At 68.0% G+C, this 20,884-nt stretch overlaps 2 protein-coding genes across 24 annotated transcripts in view; both read right to left on the minus strand.

Annotated features, from left to right (window-relative positions):
* Window positions 1-12,654, minus strand: ARHGAP45 (Rho GTPase activating protein 45). 7 transcript variants are annotated; one of them, XM_082737675.1, is made up of 24 exons: window positions 12,118-12,388; window positions 11,084-11,637; window positions 9,846-10,173; window positions 7,605-7,748; window positions 7,299-7,383; window positions 7,144-7,216; window positions 6,855-6,921; window positions 6,614-6,751; window positions 6,471-6,535; window positions 6,186-6,296; window positions 6,023-6,103; window positions 4,633-4,815; window positions 4,311-4,448; window positions 4,032-4,222; window positions 3,810-3,931; window positions 3,645-3,728; window positions 3,388-3,492; window positions 3,109-3,281; window positions 2,654-2,842; window positions 2,427-2,564; window positions 2,104-2,330; window positions 1,825-2,020; window positions 1,066-1,171; window positions 1-729 (listed from the first exon to the last, which is right to left on the minus strand). In XM_082737675.1, the coding sequence occupies exons 2-24, from the start codon at window positions 11,171-11,173 to the stop codon at window positions 392-394; spliced, it is 3,372 nt and encodes a 1,123-aa protein (XP_082593801.1). In that variant the 5' UTR covers window positions 11,174-11,637; window positions 12,118-12,388; the 3' UTR covers window positions 1-391. The 7 variants fall into 7 exon arrangements, with proteins under 7 accessions (XP_082593801.1, XP_082593799.1, XP_082593796.1 ...); XM_082737673.1 differs by having other exon boundaries at window positions 1,804-2,020; XM_082737670.1 differs by lacking the exon at window positions 11,084-11,637 and having other exon boundaries at window positions 1,804-2,020; window positions 12,118-12,654.
* ABCA7 (ATP binding cassette subfamily A member 7) overlaps window positions 12,644-20,884 on the minus strand; it is a 17,226-nt gene continuing 8,985 nt past the window's right edge. For 6 of the 17 annotated variants that reach the window (XM_082737573.1, XM_082737570.1, XM_082737566.1 and 3 more), the window contains 22 exons: window positions 20,588-20,692; window positions 20,365-20,510; window positions 20,005-20,129; window positions 19,835-19,930; window positions 19,374-19,661; window positions 19,199-19,231; window positions 18,938-19,115; window positions 18,685-18,854; window positions 18,152-18,329; window positions 17,806-17,921; window positions 17,352-17,496; window positions 17,145-17,268; window positions 16,443-16,572; window positions 16,248-16,368; window positions 16,112-16,174; window positions 15,056-15,162; window positions 14,639-14,780; window positions 14,120-14,254; window positions 13,935-14,038; window positions 13,613-13,705; window positions 12,998-13,238; window positions 12,644-12,913 (listed from right to left, as the gene is read on the minus strand). In XM_082737573.1, coding sequence (XP_082593699.1) covers window positions 12,764-12,913; window positions 12,998-13,238; window positions 13,613-13,705; window positions 13,935-14,038; window positions 14,120-14,254; window positions 14,639-14,780; window positions 15,056-15,162; window positions 16,112-16,174; window positions 16,248-16,368; window positions 16,443-16,572; window positions 17,145-17,268; window positions 17,352-17,496; window positions 17,806-17,921; window positions 18,152-18,329; window positions 18,685-18,854; window positions 18,938-19,115; window positions 19,199-19,231; window positions 19,374-19,661; window positions 19,835-19,930; window positions 20,005-20,129; window positions 20,365-20,510; window positions 20,588-20,692 — 2,990 coding nt within the window. In that variant the 3' untranslated portion in view covers window positions 12,644-12,763. Of the gene's footprint in view, window positions 12,914-12,997; window positions 13,239-13,612; window positions 13,733-13,934; window positions 14,039-14,119; window positions 14,255-14,638; window positions 14,781-15,055; window positions 15,163-16,111; window positions 16,175-16,247; window positions 16,369-16,442; window positions 16,573-17,144; window positions 17,269-17,351; window positions 17,497-17,805; window positions 17,922-18,151; window positions 18,330-18,684; window positions 18,855-18,937; window positions 19,116-19,198; window positions 19,232-19,373; window positions 19,662-19,834; window positions 19,931-20,004; window positions 20,130-20,364; window positions 20,511-20,587; window positions 20,693-20,884 lie in introns of all 17 variants that reach the window. The other 11 variants (XM_082737559.1, XM_082737571.1, XM_082737568.1 and 8 more) reach the window with 5 other exon arrangements.

The following is a 20,884-nucleotide window of genomic DNA, read 5'->3' on the forward strand; positions in this document are numbered from 1 at the left end:
TCAGATTTAAAACTTTATTTTAAGCAAAATGTGCATTTGAAAAACCTACATCGTGGCCCGGGACGGACCTCACCGCGCTCCGTGGGGCCCGACACTGCCTCCAGGACCCCGCCGTCTGGCTTCCAGCACCCCTTCCATGGCGGCCGGCGGCCCACAGGGGGGCTGGCTCCGAGGGCAGGGCCACTCAGCAGGGGTGTACGGGGCTTCTTCATGGTCCCGGCACGCAGGCAGACGCAGGCCAGGCCTCTGCCTCTCCCTGTGCTCCTGGGAGCTTCTGGAAAGGGCAGCCGGTAGCGGCCTCAGTGTATTGTTCTTGGAGTATGAGGCCTCACAGTGACCAGACGTCCCCAGAGATCTCCTCAGCCACCAGCCCGGCCGGCCGGCGCCCCAGCTACACACACTCCGGCTGCCGCCCCGGGCCCGCGCCTGCCTCAAGCCGCGCACCGCGGAGCCCCATGGCAGGCAGCGGGACCTTGGCCACATTGTTGCACTGGTTGGCGTTGAACTCGGCGAGCTGCTGGGAAAGGCCTCCCCCGTCGCTGTGCTTGGCCCCGGCGCCCAGCTGCTCCTCGCTGCCGCTGCCGCTGCGGCTGCCCTGGGCCACCTCCATGCTGGCCTCGCTGCCCTGCTTCTCCTGGAAACTGAGGCGGTGTCCCCTGTCCGCTGGGGATAGAAGCTCTGAGGCCTCTTCTACCTCGGAATCAGAGTCGTTGGAGGCCACCCGGGATTCTGGGAGGTCAAGAGAGGTGGGGGGTGGGGGAGGTGCGGAGACAGGACAGACAGACATGTTGTGACCGGGAAGGCCCTGGGGACCGGCGCCTGACATGCTGTCACTCACAGGGCCCCACTCCCCACCTGGGACTGCCCGCCCGCCACCAGAGGGCAGTCTCTGGGCACAGGGCTGTTGCCATGAGCTGGGTACCCCGCCGGTGACTATGCCACACCTCAGGAACAGGCGAGCTCTTCCTGGGAGGCAAACCCACAGCCGTGTGGCCTCTGGGCACCCAACGTGGTCCCAAGACGCCTCGTCGCCCGGCTGCCGACCTGGCTGTCACCACCACTCACCTGGGCCACCATCCGCCACCTCCTGCAGGGGCACTGTGGCCCCCGCGCTCCCCTCCGGGTAGGGCACCTGCACCTCTGCCTCAGCCCGTGCCGCGTCTGAGCTGTCCTGCAGGTGGCAGAACGGGGCTCAGGGAGGGCCCAGGATGCCTGCCGGGCCCCAGCTCTGCTCTCGCTCTGGTGAACCAAGAACCGGGAGAGCCTACAGCTCCTCAGTGCTCCCTGCGGTGTGCGTGACGTCACCGCATCCCGTGTATGCGCGGGCTGCCCTGGCCTCGCTGGGGCAGCAGAGTGAGGTCCCACGTGGATGAAACCAGCGTGTCCTGCTGCCCCTGCACCCCCACAGTCCCAGGAGAGGTACGGCGGACCCTCCACAGGGACTAGCGCACGAGAATGAGCAGCCGGGAAGCTATGTGCACGGAACCTGTGGAAGAGAGCTGGCGGCGCAGCCTGTGATGTGGCAGGGGCGCGGCGGGGCGGGGCGGGAGCCTGAGCCTGGGGATGTGCCAGAGGCGGTGCAGAGAGAGATGGACGGAGCGGCCGGGCTCCAGAGCCGGGTGGGGGAGGTGCGGCCACAGGGCCTTGGCACTGGTGGTGGAGCTTCCCCCAGGGGAGCTCCCCCTCCATCAGTTCTTTGCTTAAAAGATGCCTCCGGGGCCCCTCCTGACGAGCCTGCTGAAACCAAGGCTCTCCGTCCCAGCCCCCTCGCTCCGAGGGGGCAGCCCTGGGGCCCGCCCCCACCTTCAGCTGGCCCCCAGGCACCTCCTCGGGTTCCTCCTCAAAGATCAGGCCGTAGTGCGTGATGAGGGTCTCCACGATGCGGGCCTGGTGCGGGTAGTCGACCAGGGAAGACAGGGACACGGTGGCCTCGGTGGGCCTGGGCCGCAGCAGCGTGGGTCCGAACACGATGCCCAGGTTCCCCGGAGTCATCTTGTTGTCCTGCTCCACCGCCACGATCCTAGGGTCCCGCAGATGCGGAAGCAGGTGTGAGTGCCCGCTGAGGCTGCCCCAGGCCCTGCCGACCTGGGCCCCGGCCCTCACCTGCGCAGGTGCCGCAGCAAGTACGTCAGTGTGGCCCGGTTCTCGGGGGGCAGGTCCTGCAGGAGCTCCCGCAGCCGGCCCGCCATGGCCACGGCCGCGGCCTCGGTCTCCGCAGGGTCTGCCCGGCCCCGGGATGCCACCTTGGCCTCCGCCTCCGCCTTCAGACTGTCCTTGGCCAGCCCCACGAGCTCGTGGTAGAGGCGGAAGGAGAGGATGGGTTCGGGCAGCTGCGGGGGGAGTGGATCAGTGGGGTCTGCGCCCTGGCGCCGCCGCCCCACCCCCCGCCCGGCTGGGCGTGAGCTGCAGCCCCGCCCTGGTCCCACCTGCCGCAGGTAGAGCTTCAGGACGTTGCTGATGTCGTGGGGCGAGGCCTGTGACAGCTCCACCAGCTCCTGGCCAGCCTCGAACGCCTGGCACAGCTTCTCCACGCGCGTCTTCACCCCGTTGAGACGGTAGATGCCCTGCGGGGGCGGCCATCAGCCCGGGCCACGCCCCCCCAGCCCCCCCACCCCGGCCGGGACGAAGCCCCGACGGCCGCCCCCGCGGTCACCTTGGTGTGCAGTGCCCGCTGCTCGATCTCGCAGACGCACTTCTTGACGATGAAGGGGATGCTGTCGGGCGCGCCGCGGGCCGCCTTCGAGAAGTCCTGGCCAAAGAGCTGCAGGCGGCCCTGGAGTTTCTTGTGGCCACACTGGATGGCCAGCGTGTCCAGGCACTTCTTGTGACAGGCCAGGCAGCACTGCGGGGGGTGCCCGTGAGCGAGCCCCCCAGCCCACGCCCACAGCACCTCCACTCTGAAGCCCTCCTGACCCTGTCTCCCCTCCTGGCTGGGCACCGCACCTCCGCCCCCCGGGCCTGGCTCCTCCGCCGGGCCAGCCTGCTCCCACCTCCAGGCCCTGGCCGGGACCTCTGCCAGCGCCCTCTTCCCCCCGCCGGGGCCCTCTGGGTCTGCACGAGCCTCCCTCTGCTCCCAGCTGGGCACGCGCGCCGGCCGTGCGCCCTCACCTCCTCACACTCCGCCCCCTGGAAGTAGACGTAGCTGTTGCACTCCCTGCACTTGGCCGGCGTGCGCAGCTTTCGCAGACGGTGCGTGCGGGCAGCCTTGGACAGCCCCACGTTGCGGAAAGGCCCACTGGGCACGGCCACTGGCAGCTCAGGGGCCATGCCGTTGAGGTCAGCTGGGGGGCAGGGCAGGTGGTCAGCCTGAGCGAGGCTGGTCGGGGCCAGGCCCAGCCGTGGAGTCCAAAGCCCCGCCCCACAACGTCCACACGGGGGCCCCCTCACCCTGCTCAAAGGCTGACGGCCCTGCACTGCCCTCCTGGTCCACCAGCTCCTCGCTGGACAACAGGGTGCCGCTGGACGACATGCGCTCCAACTTCTTAAAGTCCCCTGAGCAGGAAACGGGCGTCAGGCAGCCCAGGCCCACAGGGGCCCGGAACGGGTCAGCCGGACCGTCCCCAGAGCCAGCTCACGGCTCTGCCCGCACGATGAGTCCGCCGCCCCACACCCAGGCCAGCCTCCAGGTAGCCAGGCCCCCTCACCTGAGCCAGGGCTGGGGTCCAGGCTGCCCTCTGAGTCTGACACGGTGGTGGGCCACGACTTGTGCACCTGGTGTCCACGCCCACCTGCAGGAGGGGTGTTCAGCGGGGACTGAAGGGCTCTAGAGAGGCCGCGCCGCCCACTCGCCACCCCCACCGGGCCCTCACCCCTGTGTTCCTTGGCAGGTGTGCCATTGCCGGATCCACCTTCCTCCTCAGGGCTGCCGGTGGCCTCTGCCCCCGTGGCGTCACTGGTAAGGCTCCCCTTACGGGTGCGCATGACCGGGGACCTGGAGGGACAGGACAGGGACCCCGGGAGCGTCAGCGCACCCAGCCCCATCTCAGTGTGGGGGGAGCCCCGCGGCCCCAGGTGCGCGCAGGCAGCTGTACCAGGCGTTGGCGGAGACGTGGGGCTCGAAGTCGTAGCGCACGTCGGGCTCCTCGTCCCGCTGCAGCTGGCCCACGTAGGAGGCGTACTGCTGCCCCGGGTCGTACAGCTTGCTGCTCTCGCACAGCATCTGGAAGTGCACGGGCAGCGAGGCCGTCTGCATGTGCAGCATCTGGTAGTAGGAGATGGTGGCCTGCGGGCGACGGGGTGCCGGCGTGAGCCCCACTGGCTGCGCCTCCGACCCCCGCAACGCCGGCTGGAGCGCGGGACACGGTGCGCACCGACTTGATGGTCTGGTCACTCTGGCGGATGACCTCCTGGATCTGCCGCAGCACCGTCACCTTGGTGTCCTCCAGCTCCTGCTTCTGCGTCTTGGCATCGGCCACACACGTCCGGTAGGTGGCCATGGCTTCCTCGGCCTGGATGGGGGCCGGGGGGCGCGCACACAGCCCTCAGCCGGGTTCAGGCCTTGGACGCCCCGGCAGCAGAGAAGGGCGGGTCGGCGCTCCTGCGGGGTGCCCCCGCCCCTGTCGGGAGCTGCGCCCGCGGGATCGGCCCCGCTGCCCGCTGCCCACTGCCCGCCCACTGCCCGTCCGCGCTCACCTTGTTCTTAGCCTCCTCCTCCAGGCGCCGCCGCTTGTCCAAGGTCTTGGAGGCAGCGGCCCCGGGCCCGGTGACAGCCTGCTCCTCCTCGGCCTTGACCGCCAGGAAGTGGGCCTTGCCGTGGTCCTCGCAGCGCTGTGTGTAGCCCTGCTTGGCCTTGCGCAGGTTTGACTCCGCCTCTTGCTGTGGGTGTGGGGGCGAGGACGCCGTCCGGAGCCGTCCTCCAGCTGGGCCGATCCCCGGCTTCTCTCCCCGACCGGCCCCCTGAGCCCCCCACACGTGCCCACAGCCCACGGCACGGCCGCAGGGACCGAGGCCCTGCCCCAGAGCGGACGGCAGGAGCACCGCGGGGGACGCCGCAACGGGTCCCTGGGAGGACCCTTTCAGCCCCCAAAGCCGGGACGCGAGCTCTGCGACCCCTGGGGCGCCGTCAGAGTGGCGGGCGCGCTCCCGTCTCACTTCCCCTCATGCACAGGAGAACAGCGAGGCCGGCCGGGCAGGAAGCCAGGCACCCTCGGGTTGGCAGGAAGAGCGCTCGGGTGGCCTTCTGGGGGCCACACTGCGCAGCCTGCACCGTCAGAGCCCGCCACGCGAACGCCAGCAGCACCCACGCAAAGTCCTGAGGACGACCTTGCACACGCAACACGGAAGCCAGGAACCACGTGAGGAAAGACAAGTGCCGACACTCAGTCTTCTGCCCGGAGAAACAGGGAAAATCCCGTCGGGACAGCAAAGCAGGTGGGGGGTCTGTCGCTCACACCGGCGAGGGCCGAGTCCTCTAATATGGCAAAGGCTCCAGCAAATCAAGAAGAAATGGGCCTTTGTCCAAAGTGAGCAATTACAGAAGAGAGGGCTGGGAGGAAGACAGGCTCGCCTGCGCACACCCTCCCCGACGCCCGCTCTGGGCGCCCGCGGGAGACACCGGCCCGGCCGCAGGCCCGCAGAGCGGCCCCGGAGCTCTCGGCCCTACAACCCCGAACGCCAAGAGCCCCCGCAGAGCCCAGACGGCCCGCCGGTGGGACCTCGTGAAAGGAGCCAAGCGGCCTCCACAGCCGCGACAGGTGACAGGGACGAGGGTGCAGCTGGTGGAGGGGGAGTGCGGAGGGCCCAGAAGGGGAGGCGCGAAGGAGCTGGGGGTGGGAGCCGCCGGCCCTGTCAGCGAGCTCCGAGATGCCAGTAGCTTCGGAAACGTCTGACCCAACCACGGGGAAGAGACTTGCCCTAGACCTGCGAGCGCCTGGGTCCCCTGCCCGCCCCGCCCATGCCGGTCTTCCCCTCCAGCCTGCACAGCCAGGGGTGGCAGGCCTGGCGTCTGAGGGTTAGGGTCAGCCCCGAGGGGGGGCAGGAGACCCCAGCGTCGGCCCCCATCCCACCCCCCCACCCCGCGTACCAGCTTCCTCTGGGCCCGGTGCCACAACTCCTTGATCTCCTTCCTGCGCTTCTCGTGCTCCAGCCGCCTGACGTTCAGGGGCTGCGGGGACAGGCCGTGAGCAGGGGGAGGCCCTGGCACAGCACCCCCCACCCGCACCACCCCACCCCGCCCGCCCGTGCACCTGCGTGAGGGTCTGGCTCTGCAGCGTGCCCACCGCCTGCGCCATGCTGTGGCCGAACTCCAGGTCCTGCTCCAGGGCCAGGGAGTAGATGGACAGGAGCGGCATGTGGGGCTGGGAGGGGAGGGCAGAGGTCACGGGGGGCGGGGCTATGCAGCCTCCCGGCCCCGCCTCCCCGGCCTCCTCCGCCGGGGTCTGCACCCTCCGAGCCGCTGGGAGACCCCACCCCTCTGGCCGCCCCGGGGCCGGGGGGCGGGGCTGAGACACCCCCGCGGCCGGGGACCGCACCTGCTGCATGAAACTCTGCCTGCAGTTGTGCACGATCTTCTGCACGCCTTTGGCGAAGTCCATCTCTGCGGGGGAAGCGGAGTGAGCGCGGGGCCGCGGCGCCGCGGGGTCGGCCCCCACCGCAGCCCGTCCGCCGCGCCTACCCAGCGCCGTCCGCTTTTCCACGTAGCCAATGAGGTCCTTCATGTACTTGGCCATGTTCTTGGCGTAGTGCAGCGCGGCGTCCACGCCCCCCTCGCAGCGCTGCAGCAGCATGTCCACCTCCTCCGGGGCCAGGCAGCCTGCGGGGGACCCGCTGAGCGCAGCCCGGCGCCCCCAGCCCTCCCGCCCGCCCTCGGCCCGACATGCGGGCGCCTGCCCATTGGCCCCTCTTAGGATGCTCACCGGCTTCGCAGTCGTCCGCGCTGGGGGCGGTGCCCTCGCTGCCGGGGCCGTACAGGTTTTCCATGGTCTGCGAAGGAGAGACACCGTGGGCGGGCCCCGGGCAGGGCTCTGTCCCACGCACCTCCCGCAGGAGACAGCCACTGGCCCCCCCACCCTAGACAGGGGAGACAGCCACTGACCCTGGACAGAGGAGACAGCCACTGCCCCACCCCCACCCTGGACGGAGGACACGGGAGTGCCTCCCCCCAGCCGGCCAGGCCCCTGCAGCATCCAGGTCGCCCCTGCTCACCTGGATGGGGTCCCCAGGGGGCACTGACAGGAGAGTGCTGCTGTCCACTTCCCCCATGAGGAACTCAGACACGCTGCAGGGCAGGACAGGGTCAGCACCCAGAGACCAGCGGCCCCACGCACCCAGTGCCGCTCCACAGGCCCCGCGGCACTCACGTGTTACTGAAGGAGAGAGCGATGGTCTCCAGGGCCTTCTCAAACTCCTGCTTGTCGCACTCCTGGTTGCTCTCATAATGGAAGGCTGGTGGGCAGAGACAAGGGTGAGGGTGGCTGGCCCAGGCCGGGACGCACCCACCCCTGCCTACGACTGGCGGAAGGCAGCCTTTGGCCCAGGGGCAGCACGAGAGCTGTGCCTGTCAAATTGCCACGCACCCTTCAAAACACACTTCAAATGTCCCTTCCTCCAGGAAGCTCTCCCAAGTGCCCCCAGAGCCCTCCCTGCCCTGCCTGGGGCTGGCTGACCTCTGATCTTGGCAATGAGGGTGCCGGCGGCAGTCAGTGACTCCACGGTGTTCAGCAGCGGGTACCTGGAAATGATCTGGCGCATCACACGAAGGGCGTCGCCCAGGTACTCGTGGGCCAGGGGCCGGCGGGCCTCCAGGAGGTCTGTGGGGCAGAGCTGGTGTGAGCGGGGAAAGCCTGCTTGCCGCTGCCTCAGAGCTCCTGACCCCAGAGGGGAGACGGCGGCTGCCCAAAGCCCACTCCGGGCCTCTCTGGGCTGCTGGCCAGTCCACGAGGGCCAGACGGTGGTTTCGGCCGACCCTGGGCTCAGGACACTTCTCATGTCCTCCCAGAAAGCAAGCTCCTGCCTGACCTGCAAGTTGCAGCCCCGGTGCCCGCCTCCTCTAGGCAGCCCCCCAGGCCACTTTCCTGCTGCTCAAGGTTCTGTCCGGCCCTCCAGCCATTATCTACTCTCCCTCGTTTTTTTGCAGATGGGGAAACTGAGGTACAGAAAAGGGAAGTCGTTTCTCAAAGATGAAGCTTTTCCGCGCACGTGGGCTTCGAAGGCGTGAGAACCCCAGACAGGAAGGCCCTGCTTGGCTTCGTCTTGAGGGCAGTGGGGAGTCACAGAAGGTGCTAGAGTCAAACGGCGTCAGGGTCAGATCTGTGTCTCGGAATGCGACCTTAGACAGCCTCCACGAGCAGTCACTCACAACACGGGGATCTGGACTTGCACACTCCACGGAGTGAGCCAGCCCGCCCCCCCCTTCCCTGTAGACCGTCTTCATGAGAAAAAAGCGGTGTGTGCAGGCAAAGCCCCGGGCACAAAACACGGCCCGCTTGGTAGGAGCAAAACCACAGGAATGTGTGGACTGCAGACAGGGACCCAGGAGGCCTGGCGGCCCGCTGGGAGGGCGTCCCCTCCACACCATGCCGGATGGACGGTGCTGTCCTTTCTGGCACCCACGACCCCCACTGAAGGTCCCCACGGGGGGGGGGGGGGGGGGGGAGGACCAGGGGGAGCTCCAGCCCCTCAGGCTCCTGCAGGATCCAGGGAAGGCGGGGCCACGCCCCTTCCCTGCCCCACCCCCAGCCCCGGTGCTCCCAGCCGGGTGGGTGGGCCCTGCACTGTCCCTGACCTGGGGACTCCCCGTCCTGTCACCGTCACAGTCACAGTGTGCTGAGATCCTCGGCCACAGCCAGCCACCCCACAGGCCCCACGGGGCCCCCACTGCACACATGAGACACCTGAGCCCAGGGTTAGAAGCGCGGGACTCAGCCCACAGCCTCTCCAGGCGGCCCCAAGCGGGTGGAAGGGGCCCGCGGCCCGGCCCAGCCTCCGGCACTGCGCCCTCGGGCTCAGCCCCGCCCAGTCCTGGCCTCCAAGGAAGCGCAGGGATCGGAAAGGAACTGAGATTAGAGAGTTTCCCCAGGAAGCCGCCCTGGCCCCCGCCCCACCAGATAACCCTAGGGGCTCCCACCTCCCACCCAGCAGGGGCCAGGCCTCTGGAGAGGCCGTGAGGAGGCTGAAGTCAGACCCCAGCTCTGGCCCCTCCTCGGGCCAGGAGAGCCAGGGGTCAGGGCCCCACGGAGGCCTCAGTTTGCAGATCCACAGAGCGGGGCCCCGGAGGGAGCAGGAGCGGGTCAGCGCCAGGCATGGTCCCGGCCGTGCGGTTTCGGGGAGGGGAGGAGCGGGCTGCAGCCACGAGGTGCCAGGGACAAACAGGAAGCAGATGAAAATAACTCGGCAGGAAGCTGGGCTGTCAGCGCCACATGGAGGAGAAAACGGAACCGCATCCCTAACAGACAGCTCAGGCCTGCGGCTCCCGTGCCAGTCCTGCCCCTTGCCCCTGCAGAAGCCCTCTCCAGCCAGGCCCCATGGCTCCAACCCGCCCCACCTCTGCTCTAGCATTCTCTGTGGCTACCCGTGGCCCGCGGGAGACGAGTTGGGGTCCCTCCCCGCTCTTCTCCACGCCTCCAGCCTCATGCACTTCCTACGCCAGCGACGCCCCAAAGCTGTTCCCCCGAAGGCATCTCCATGTTGGGTTCCCGAGCCTGTCCAGGGGATGGTCCCTCCGCCTCCAAGCCTTTCTCTGCCTGTGGCCTCCGGACTCCTACGCATCCCTCAGGGCCCCGGTGGCAATGCAGAGCCTTCTGAGACGGGCTCTCCTCCCTCCACCCCGCCCGGAGCCCGCAGGCTTTGAGGTATCTGTGTCCAGCTCCGCCTTCCGCCCAGGCCTCAGTGCCCCTGCGGCCGCTCACCGTCCCTCAGGACACACTCCTTGAGCTTCTCAAGGGCCTTGGCAAAGCGGCCCACGTCGGCCAGCAGGTGAGAGATCTCGCCAGTGTCAGGGCAGGGACCCTCGACGGGAGGCTCGGCGGCGCCGGCTGCGGCCAGTGGGCTGCGGTGGCCCCGACCCAGCGTCCAGGAGCTGGCGCCAGGCAGCGGGAAGCCAGCAGCGCTGGCATGGCGACTCAGGCTGGTGGGTCGTTTGAGGGTGCCCGTGGCCTTGGCGTTCGAGGCTGCACTTGGCGGCTCCAGGCTGGGTCCAAGGGACACTGTGTCAGGCCCGTCTTTCCTGGGCAGCTCCTGGGAGGGTGGGGCAAGCTGGTGACCAGGGGTTCCAGCCCAGGCACTGCCTCCGTTTCCCCAAAAATGAAGTGGGGACTCTGGAGGGTCTCCGGCCTGACCCCATGGGGATCAAAGGCCAGAGGTCGGAGGGCCGAGATTTGGTGCCCTGCCCCGCCCACACCTGTTACCCAACATCCTCTTCCCCCAGCTTTCACAAACAACGGTCTCTGCCCAAACCACAGCCAGGGGTGGGGCCTGTGAGGGTGGGGGAGGGGCACCCCACTTCCTGGTGGAGTAGGGCGGTCCAAAGGGGGTCCTCAGCCTCTGCAGCCCCCTCCAGGCTGCCGCAGACACCCTGAATCCCTGCTGAAGACACCTTTGTCGATTCCTGTATGCCTAAGAGTCCTGTGGACCCCCAAGTTCCACAGAGGCCCCCAGGCTCATAGCCCCCAGGTACATAGCCCCTAACCTTGTAGCCCGCCAGACCCCAGAGATGCCCCCCAGGCCCTCCACCCAAGGCCCCTACTTCGTGCCCAGCAGCCCCAGAGACCTTGGCCCCATGGCCGTGCCCTAGCTCTCGCCGCAGAACGCGCCGCTGCCCCCAGACTCCCTGACCACCACCCTGTGGTCCCAGACCCACGACCACCCCCTCCCCAGCCCCCTCCCACCTCCCCCCTCAGCCCCACAGCCAGCCCTGATCCAGGCGGAGGGGTGCGGTGGGCAGCCCAAAGGGCTCCTACCGTGAGCTGAACGCCAGGGTCCCGACCTGTCCTGCGTGGCCCGTGCTGTCCAGCCCGGTAGGGGCTGTAGCTGGTGGGAGCCCCCCGTCGCCGGCCCAGCATGGAGCCGCCCGGCCCTGGGCCCCTGCCGCCCGGGGTGCTTCGCTAAGGTCCCGCCCGCTCTGCAGTCCACGGAGAGGCTCACTCACCCCCAAGGGCTGCGGGCTGGGGCTTCCCGCCCGGTTCTTTTTTGAGATGGAAGGGGTTTTCATGAGCTCCCGCTTCTTCCTGGAGAACATGGCGGGGCCCCGGGCTGGTGGCCTGAGACGGGCAGGCTGGGGTCCGGCAGGCTAGGGGTCTCAAGCCTGTGGCTCTCAACAGTGGCTGCCTCAGGTCCACATTGTCGCCGGCCACCCCCTCCCCAGCTGTCAGGCCCACGTGACAGACTCGGCCCTCATTGGCGGGCCCTCCCCCCCACAGGAAAAGGCCTCCGGAGGGAGGCTGTGCCAGCGACGGGTGACGCAGACCTGCCCCCAGCCCTCCCAGGCCTCCGTCTGCCCCTCCACACAGCGGGCTTGAAGGTGGGGTCCCATCTGGGTGGGGAACCACCAGGGGCCCACCCCCAGCTTCGGCTCTCAGGAGCTCTGTGCAGGTGCTGGCCCTGGCTCCCAGGCGCGTGGGCGGGAGGGGGCACACGGCGGGAGACTGCAGGGGTACAGACCCTCTGTCGGACATGCCCAGGTGCCACCAAGTGCGTGATGACCTGTAGGGACCCGGACAGGTGTGCAGACATCAGGAAGCTCGCCCACGGAAAGGACAAGCCAGAGCTGCTCTCTCAGACCTTGGGCATGGCATGGACACCTGCTATGTAGCCCCCTCCGTCCCCCACCTCTGGCAAGCTGGTGGCACAGGGGACAGCTGGCCACCGCCCCCCAGCCCTGACCCCCCCAGTCCAGCGACCGGACCCCAGGCAGGCCAGGCAGCAGCACTGACAAGGCACTGTGGGAATCATGCCTGTGGCCAACACTCAAGAGCAAGAGCCAGCCCCAGGGTGCTCAGGGACCCCCCACCTGCGGTGGTCCCCCCCACCCCCACCCCCCCCACCCCGCCTGCAGCTCCCCTCCCTCCACAACCTCCTCCTCTCTTGGTCAGAGCCTCCCCCATTCTTCTGCTCACCTCTGGAGTCCCACCCCCATCCCCAAACCCCAACCCTCTAGCCTCCCTAACACAGCCCCCCACTGACCTCTGCTGGGAGGGGCAGCTCTCCAGGGCACAGGGTCCGCAGACCACCGCCCCGGGGGCCCGCAGCTGGCCCTCCAGGCCCAGGGCCGCCCAGATGCAGCCGAGAAGCTCCTTGAGGGCCCTTTGCCCACCACTCACCGTTCTGGGGCCTGGCTTTGGGGGTGAGGGCTGGGGGGCAGTCTTCTGGCCTGGTCGGGAGGCTGGAGGCTGGGCCACCTGCGCTGGGCCCCTCCAAGCCGCCCAACATTCCCAAGCCTTGACCTCATGCCCACTTCATGACCGGGCACTCCTAGGTACCGCCCTGAGCCACCAGACCCACGTGGGCGTCCAGGCTCTTAGGGAGTCCCTGAATGCATGTGAGACACCCCCCGTCCCCGGTGCCCAGCCTGAGACAGGCTTTCACCTGAGCTGGGGGTCTGGCCAGACTCGGGTACACACCCTCGGGGGCGGGGGGGGGGGGGGGTTGTGTCCAGATGCGGGAGGAGGGCCGCCTCTGGGGACACCTGCAGCCTGACACCCAGACACAGTTTCACGCCACAAATTCTCTTTATTCCCCCCCAGGGCAGTGGGTCCTCTGAGGGCCTGGGTCCCCGCCCCAAACCCCGGCCCTCCCAGCATCTCCCGCAGACCCCTCCCATGACGGGGGCTCAGAGGACCGACTCGGCCATGCTGGGGTCCTCCAGGAATCCAGCGACGAGTCCGGGAAGCTGTGGGCGTGGCGCAGGGCCTCCCCGGCCTCCGGCCTCTGGCCTGTGGTCCTCCTCATTCCCCTGGTCCTTGGAGAAGTTCAAGAATACCTAGGGGCCGGCGGCCGGAAGGGAGGTCAGCGCCAGCGCCCGGCCCTCGGCACCCCCCCAGCTCCATCCAGGCGCCGCAGTCACCTCCTCTAAGGTGGTCTGGCTCACGGAGAAGTCCTCCACGCCGTGCTCCGCCCCGCGGGCCGCCAGCTCCCCGAAGACTGGGGACAGGGCGCAGCGCCCTCCCGGCGGCAGCTGGAAGCGCAGGCGGCTGCCGTGCGCCTCGCGCAGCTCGGCCCCCGGGAACGCGGTCCCCACGAGGGCCAGCGCCGACTCGGACCGGGCGGCGGGCACCCGCAGGGTCAGCATGTGGCCGGCTCCGAACCTGGGGCGGGGGGCGGGTCCACGGCTGCTGCGTGCGCTCAGAGTCCGCCGGCCGCCACCACGCGCCCATCCCCGGACCGGCCTCAGTCCCCAGGCCCCTTCCGACCCCGGGGCCCGCACCCCCTCCCCCCCAGGGCCGTACGCCCATGCACAGACTCCTCCCCTGGCCCCGCCCACACAGGCCCCGCCCCCTGGCGCCCCCCTCTTCCACCCCCCCAGCCCCGCCCCGCCCCGCCCCTGCGCGGGCCCTGCCGGGCTCCCCGGTTCACGTCTCCCCCGCAGTCCATGGGGGCCGAGTGGGCTTCGCGGGGCCGCGTGTCGGGGGCTCCTCTGGCCCCGCCTGCACCCCCACCCCCCACGCCGGGCCCCACGCACCTGTTCTTGAGGTGCTGCGTGCTGCCCAGACAGCGGAACCGCCCGTTCACCATGACGGCCAGGCGCGTGCACAGGGCCTCGCACTCCTCCATGCTGCCGGGAGCCCCGCGCCGTCAGCTCCTGCGCCCCCGGCCGGGACCTCACCTCCAGCCCAGACCACCCTGTCCCAGTGGTCGGCTCTCACCGTGGTCGGCGTCCTCCCCGCAAAGGTCAAGGCCACTCCATCTCCCCGGCCCCTGCGCTCTGACCGCCGGGTCCACCTCCCTCCCCTGGGCCTGCACCATCCTGACCCTCAGCCTGGAGCGTCCCCAGCGGGACCCACCTGTGTGACGTAAGCACCACGGAGCGGCCCTCCCGCACGACGGCCAGGAGGCTGTTCCAGAGAAAGCGCCGAGAGCTGGGGTCCATGCCGGTGGTCGGCTCGTCCTTGCGGGGTGCAGGGGGAGATGCCATAAGCGGAGTCCCAGTCGTCCCCCCAGGCCCCGCCCCAGGCCCGCCCCCACGCACCAAAAAGACCACAGCGGGGTCCCCCACCAGTGCCACCGCTGTGGCCAGCTTCCTCTTGTTCCCTCCACTGTAGGTGCCCGCAGGTTGGTCCGCGGACTGCAGGAGCCCCAGGCGCTCCAGGCCCAGGCTGGCCGTCTGTGGGGCAGACGGAGTGGGAGAAGGTCTCGGGACAGGGGCGGTGAGCATGGGGGGGTCAGTGAACTGGAAGGGGGCAGTGAGCGTTGGGAGGCGCTGGCAGACGGTGGGGGGAAGGTAAGTAAGAGGGGAGGAGCCAGGAGGAGGAAGGGGCCAGACCTGACCCAGAGGCAGAGAAACCAGAAGCCGTCCGGGGGAGGTGGGGCCAAGGCCAGAGCCCGCAGGCTGGGAAGAGGAAGCAGGGGCACAGCCTGCGGGGTGCCGCTCTCCAGAGTATAGGAGCTGGGGGACAGCAGGTGCCTTACAGTGGGGGGGGGGGACCTGGACTCTGGGCCTGGCCAAGGAGGGCCAGGGTGGGGCTGCGATCCCGGGGTGGGGGGTCACCTGGGCAACCTGCGTCTCGGGAACACCGCGTAGGCGCGCGAACAGCTCCAGGTGCTGGCGGCCCGTCAGCAGCTCGAAGATGGCATCCGACTGAGGGCAGTAACCCATGTGGCGGTGCGCAGACGCCGGCTCCCGGGCCACACTGGGGGAGGGGACCGGGGGCTCAGGGAACTGGCTTGGCCTGGGCCATGCTGGGGGTCGGGGGCGGAGGCCTCAGGGCCACGCACCCTGGATCGCTATGCTAAGAGGCATAGGGTAAGAGGCAGAGCGCAGACCACATGCCGTGTTGTGGGGACACAGGGCTCAGGGCCGGCGGGACACGCCTGCGCTGTTGAAGCACAGTCCCTGCTTGGGAGAGGACGGGGTGGGGACCGTCGAGGCTGGGGGCCGCCCCCACCCCCACCCAAGCCCCCTCACCTGTGGCCTGCCAGTGTGGCCTCCCCACCGCTGGGTAGCGTGTCCCCAGTCACCATGCGGAATGTGGAGGTTTTCCCAGCTCCATTCACTCCCAGCAGACCGAAACACTGCGGGTGCCCCACAGACGGCACTCAGCAAGGCCCCAGCTCTGTCCTGGTGCTGCTAATTCCCGGGGGGGGGGGTCCCAATGTCTGCAGGAGGGCTGTGAGCAAGGGGGACCCCTGGGAGCGGCACTGGGCTGTGCAGGTGGCCGTAAAGCTGTCGCATGGCAGGGAAGGGTGGCTGTAGTTCACCAACGCCAGTACTGGGTAGGTGTCCCGTAAAGACCACGCACAGCAAGCGCTCCGTTAGTAGTGGGGCCGGAGACTTGGGAATGCCTCCCGCCACGGGGGGCGCAGTGCTCGGGCTGGGGGCCGCCCCCACCCCCCCCGGTCGAGCGGTTGGCCGGTGCGCACCAGGCGCTGGAGAAAGTACAGCGACCAGCACCAGGCTGCATTTGCAGGGCTGTGCTGGCCCCAGGCAGGTGGCCGAGACCCGGCTCTCAGCACACCCGCTGGCCATCGCAGGTCTGGAAGGTGAATGGTACCGGGCGCAGGCCTGATAAACGCGGCTGTGAGCAGGCGCTTGCTACAGGTCCATATGCAACAGGGGCTCACTAAGTACTGTTAGGCTTGCCAGAAGTCGACCCTCACCGAGGGGGCATTCGGCACTCCCCTGTATACACGTATACACACGGGCTCAGCACGAGACTTGGTCCTCCACCACTGACCCATGGCAGGGGCTTGACTAAGGTTAGTGGCGCATGCGTGGGCACCCCGGTGCGCGGTAATAATTTGGTGCATCTCAGTAGAGGCTCTCTAATACCTTCCCGCACACAGTAGGTCTCAAGAAAGAGAAGCATGCAGTGGGTGCTTGCTGAGAGTGCACTGGATCGCTCAGCCGTCGCTCAGCAAAGGGCGGCAGGCGCAGACCAGGTGTTCAGTAAGCGGGGGGCAGGTACACCGCGGGGCAGCCGCTCACGGCCCCTGCCCCGGGACCTCTGCCCTGGGCCCTCACCTCACCAGGGGGGATCCCCAGGCACAGGCGGTCGACAGCTGGTGTCCTCTGCCCATGGTACACCTGGGGGGAATTCAGGGCCCTAAGAATGGTGGGTGGGCCGGGGGAACCCCCAAACCCAGCATTCTGCACCCACCTTAGTCAGGTCTCTCAGCACCAACACGTCCCCCTGGGTGTCGCCTTGGACCACCCGTTCCCGCTCTCGGGCCACGTCGTCATCCTCGTCCCCCAGGGGGTGCAGCGACCCGGGCTGGGGTCTGAGGACAGAGTTGTCTGTGAGCCCAGAGCTGGCCCCGGTCCCTCCCACCCCCCACCCCCGAGCCCCACTGACTGCGGCAAGAGGCGTCCGCCATGCTGCAGCAGGAGCGTGGACAGGAGGAAGAGCGGCCCCTGCACCGCCATGGCCAAGAGATTCTTGCCGACCACCTCCCAGCGCAAGGGTGACTGGAACTGCCCATCTCCTGTGGGGATAAGAAGGGGGAATTAGGGGGCGCCTGGGGGGCTCAGTGGGTTAAGCCTCTGCCTTCGACTTGGCACGTGATCTCAGGGTCCTGGGGTCAAGCCCTTCATCGGGCTCTCTGCTCTGCAGGAAGTCTGCTTCCCCCCCCCCTCTCTGCCTGCCTCTCTGCCTACTTGTGATCTGTCAAGCAAATAAGTAAAATCTTAAAAAAAAAAAAAAAAAGGAGGAATTAGGTCATGAGGGGATGAGGGGGTAGAGTTGGCTTCTGGGCTCCTCCCCATCCCAGTCACCTTGAGTTCTTTAGAAAAAGGACCAAGAATGGGATGGTTCCCTCAACTGCACTCCAGCTGACCTAGAAAACAGTCCTATCTTCATCTCCTTTATTTAGTGCTTTGGACCTCTTGTGATATGACCCAAGACAGAATTAGTTTTTATGGCTGCTTTCTGTACTTCTAACTTGACTCAAAGTTGGAGCCACCTAAGATGTCTAGTTCTTGTCCTGAGGCTGCTGTTTGTCCCTACCCCGTGTAACTGACTCGGCTGGCACTTCCCCACCTAGAGGGATATTCTCACCCAAGCGCTCAAAGGCATCAGCCATGGCCTGGTTCCGCACCATGTCGATAAGCCCCCGGCCCAGGCAGAAGTGGGGGAAGATCAGGAAGACCTGTCTCAGGATCCGGCTGACGTCCTGCAGCTTCTGCTCGAGGACAGGAAAAGGGACGTGGCTCAGGGGCTGAGGCCAACGCCCCAACCCAGTCCCAGCCTGGGGCAGGGCCACACCTGATCAGAGAAGAGCTCGAGCACAAAGGTGGCCATGCTGCCATTGATGCCAATGAAGAGGTTGACACAGGTGAGCACCACGTAGGCCGTGCTGGGCACGGAGAAGAAGAAGGAGGCAGGGTACATGAGTGGCGTGATCGACCAGCTGCGGGGTCACAGGAGCCACCAGTGACCACATGATCGGAGGCTAGGCAGCTCTAAGAGGAATAGGGAGCTGCCCTCCCATCGTCCCGCTGCTAATGGGGGGGAGGGCCCAGTTGGTGTGGAGATGGGCTTTTAAGGCCACCTTGGCACATCGTTAGCTTAGATTAGGCTTGGGCTTAGCTCAGACCAGCATGTTGTCTCCCTGGAAGCTGGTATGGAGTCCGGTGCCCCTTGACAGTATTAGGTGCCGGCGGGGGGGGGGGGGAGGCGGTCAGTAAGACTCGGCCCTGGGGCCCTGTGGAGGCCTCACCCATAGAGCAGTAACAGCAGCAGGAGGGCCGGCAGGTTGGCAGGGGCCACGTACGCCCTCTGCTGGAAGGCCAGGAAGATGAGCACGACGACGCACGCTGACACCAAGTAGTTACACTGCGTTGGAGATGGTGATCGCTGCCCTCAGTCTGCAAGAGCGGCAACTGCCACCCTCATCCCGGTGGCCCATCCCAACCTCCCTGTGCTTCCGGTGGCAGGACACAAAGTCTCCACCTGCCCCAAGACGGTACCCAGGCCATCCTGGACAAGGGCCTGACCAGAAGGGGCCAGAAAGGGGCAGTGGTGAGAGGCGGCCAGATCCCCACCGCTCCAAGCATTCCCCGCACCATGTCCCAGAGGAAGTTGCCGAGCCAGTAAAGAGGGGGAGGCAGGCCCCCCATAAACTGCAGGTGTTTGGCCCGGGTGATGCGCTCCTCGATGAGAATGAGGGTGAAGCTGGCCGGGACGAAAGACATGGCAAACACCACACAGATGGAGACAAGCACGTCCACCGATGAGGCCATCCTGTGGGCAAGGGTGCAGGGGCTGTTCAGAGAGCTCTGCCCAACCCTGAGGGGACAGAGGTCCATGACCTGGTCAGGGAGATGAGTGGAACCATTTAGGGCAGAGCTACGTGGGCTGTCTGGGGAGCCTGGAGCCCACTGAGCCTGAAGGGGTCTTATTCCCCAGGCCTATATGCACAGCAAGAGTGGGTCAGGGTCCCATTCTAGCTCCCTCCGCTCAGGATAACCAGCAGCTCAGCAGGGGAGAGTGCACAGAAGGAAAGGGGTGCGCATGGGAGGAGGGGGGTGCGCACGGGAGGAAGGGGGGTGTGCACAGGGGAGGAGGGGGACGTGCACGGGAGGAGGGGGGCACGCACAGCGCAGCCTCCGACAGCTGCTCCTTGGTGAGGTTCAGGGGGTGGTTGAGCGTGGTGATGCTGTGGGCGCGGCGGGCAGGGCCCGGGGGCAGCTGGGCGCGGAGGATGGCGTTGTTGGCTCTGTTGAGAAAGGCGACCATGGCGTGCCAGCCCTTGTTGTTGAACCAGATCTAGGGGCGGGCAGGGCCCAGCGGTCAGGGCGCAGGCGATGTGCCTGGACCCCAGCCAGCAGCCCGTGGCGCCCGCGGCCCACCTTGAGACTGTCCTCTGCGTCGAGGCTGTGAGCCCACACGGCAAGGCTGTTCAGGATGCGGTCGAGGGCCCCGCCCAGCGCGGGGTCCAGCAGCACCCGCAGCTGCTCCACCGAGCGACTCACCTCCTGGCCCGAGGGCAGGCCTGGGTCTCGGCCCCCCAGGGAGAAGCCCCCATACCTGTGGGGCGGTGGGGCAGGGGGTAGCAGGTGAAGGCCTGGGGGTGGGGCGGGCGGAGCGCGCAGGGATGGGGCCCTCCTCACCTGACCTCGTTCACCCACTTCTTGGTCTTCAGGCTGCAGGAGAGGCAGAAAGGCAGATTCGGGCTGGGCGATGGGAGTGGGGCAGACGCGGCGCACGATGCTGGGGGGCCGCAGAGGCCGAAGTGAGGGGAGGCCCCCCGCCCTGACCTCCTGGCCTGGGGGCCCAAGCGCTCACCCCTGCCTGACCAGGCGCGGGTAGGTCTTCACCAGGAAGTCGGACAGGTTCCGGCCTGTCAGGTTCTGCACCACCTCCCCAGAGCCGGCCAGCGCCTGGGGCGGGGGGGGACCACCCGCCGCAGCAGGGCAGTCGGGCAGCAGGCGCCGGGCACCGGGCTGGCTGCACCGGCAGGCTGGGGACGGGGACTCCGGGGTCCAGTTTCCGCTGGTCAGGACCTCAGCAACACCCGCGGGCACTTCAGGCACCCAAAACCGGCAGACAGCGGGCGCTGGGCACTCGCGCATCCTGGGGAGGGGGGAGGGCTGTGGGCACCGAGCCTTCCACAGGCTCGGAGACGTGGTCGCTCCAGCTCCCAGGTGGACCCGGGGTGCTCCCAACACCCTCAAGGCCGACTGGCCGAGGCCCGGAGAGACAACCTGGGGCCCCAGAGGGACGCGGCTCAGGCCGACGGGCCCCACCTGGTAGAGCCGCTCCCCGGGGGGGCCTCCAGCCCGGCCTCCTCCAGCAACGCCTCCAGCAGGCGGGCGCGCTCCGGGTTCCCAGGGGCGTCGTCACTGCGGGGCGCGGCTCAGAGTCAGGTCCGGGCCCCTGGCCCGCCAGGCTCCAGGCCCCTCTGGTCTATACCCACCTGAAGAAGGACACCTGGGCACCATACATGCTGGGACTGAGCCGCAGAGCCGGGTAGTGTCCGAAGGGAGGCACGATGAGACTGAACACCAGCGCCAGCCCCACAAAGAGGGCAGGCAGCACGATCTGGAGGACAGGCCCGTCAGCTGCCTCCCTGCCGTCCCCTCCAGGCTTGCCGGTGTCCTTCCTTGCTCCTGCTCTAGAACCATCCATGGCTCCCCACTACTCTCAGTAAAGGTGCTCAGACTGGGGGAGACTTCTGGGGTTAACCAGTCAGATGAGGTCCCTGAGCGGGCGACCGTCGCAGATACCGGGCCCCCCCAGGTCTCCCACGCGCTCTCTGGGGCCCAGCCCCCCTCACCTGCGCAAACAGGCCACGGCGGCTGCGGCGGGCAAGCAGAAAGCGCTTGAGAAGCAGGGCCCGGAGCTGTTGGCGGGTCAGTGCCCAGCCCCACATCCGGGGCTGTGCAGAGCCCCGCAGGGCCTGCGTCTCTGGGGCAGACAGAGCTGTGGGGGATGGGGGGGTCAGTGCTCCCGCCATAGTGGCCAGGGAGGGGCCCCCGGATCAGGGCGGGATAGCTCACCACGCTCCCCGTCTTCCGAGATGGACTCCTCAGGGAGGATCTTGAGCTGTGTGGTCACATCTGGGCGAGTGCGGCCTGGGCCTGGGTGCTGCCTGTGGCTACCCCCTGTGGGGCCGGCAGGGGTGAGGGTCAGGCTCCAGGGCTACCGTTCAGCCTAGGCTCTGAGTCAAGGTCAAGGGTCACAGGCAGAGGGGTCAGGAATGAGGGGTGGAGGTCAAGGCTCTGCCTTGGGTCAGACCGCACCAAGGATGGGGACTTGACCTAAAGTCAAGTGCAACTCTGGACTGGGGTTAGGGG

The sequence above is a fragment of the Mustela nivalis genome (assembly GCF_964662115.1).
Source record: "Mustela nivalis genome assembly, chromosome: 1".
NCBI lineage: Eukaryota > Metazoa > Chordata > Mammalia > Carnivora > Mustelidae > Mustela > Mustela nivalis.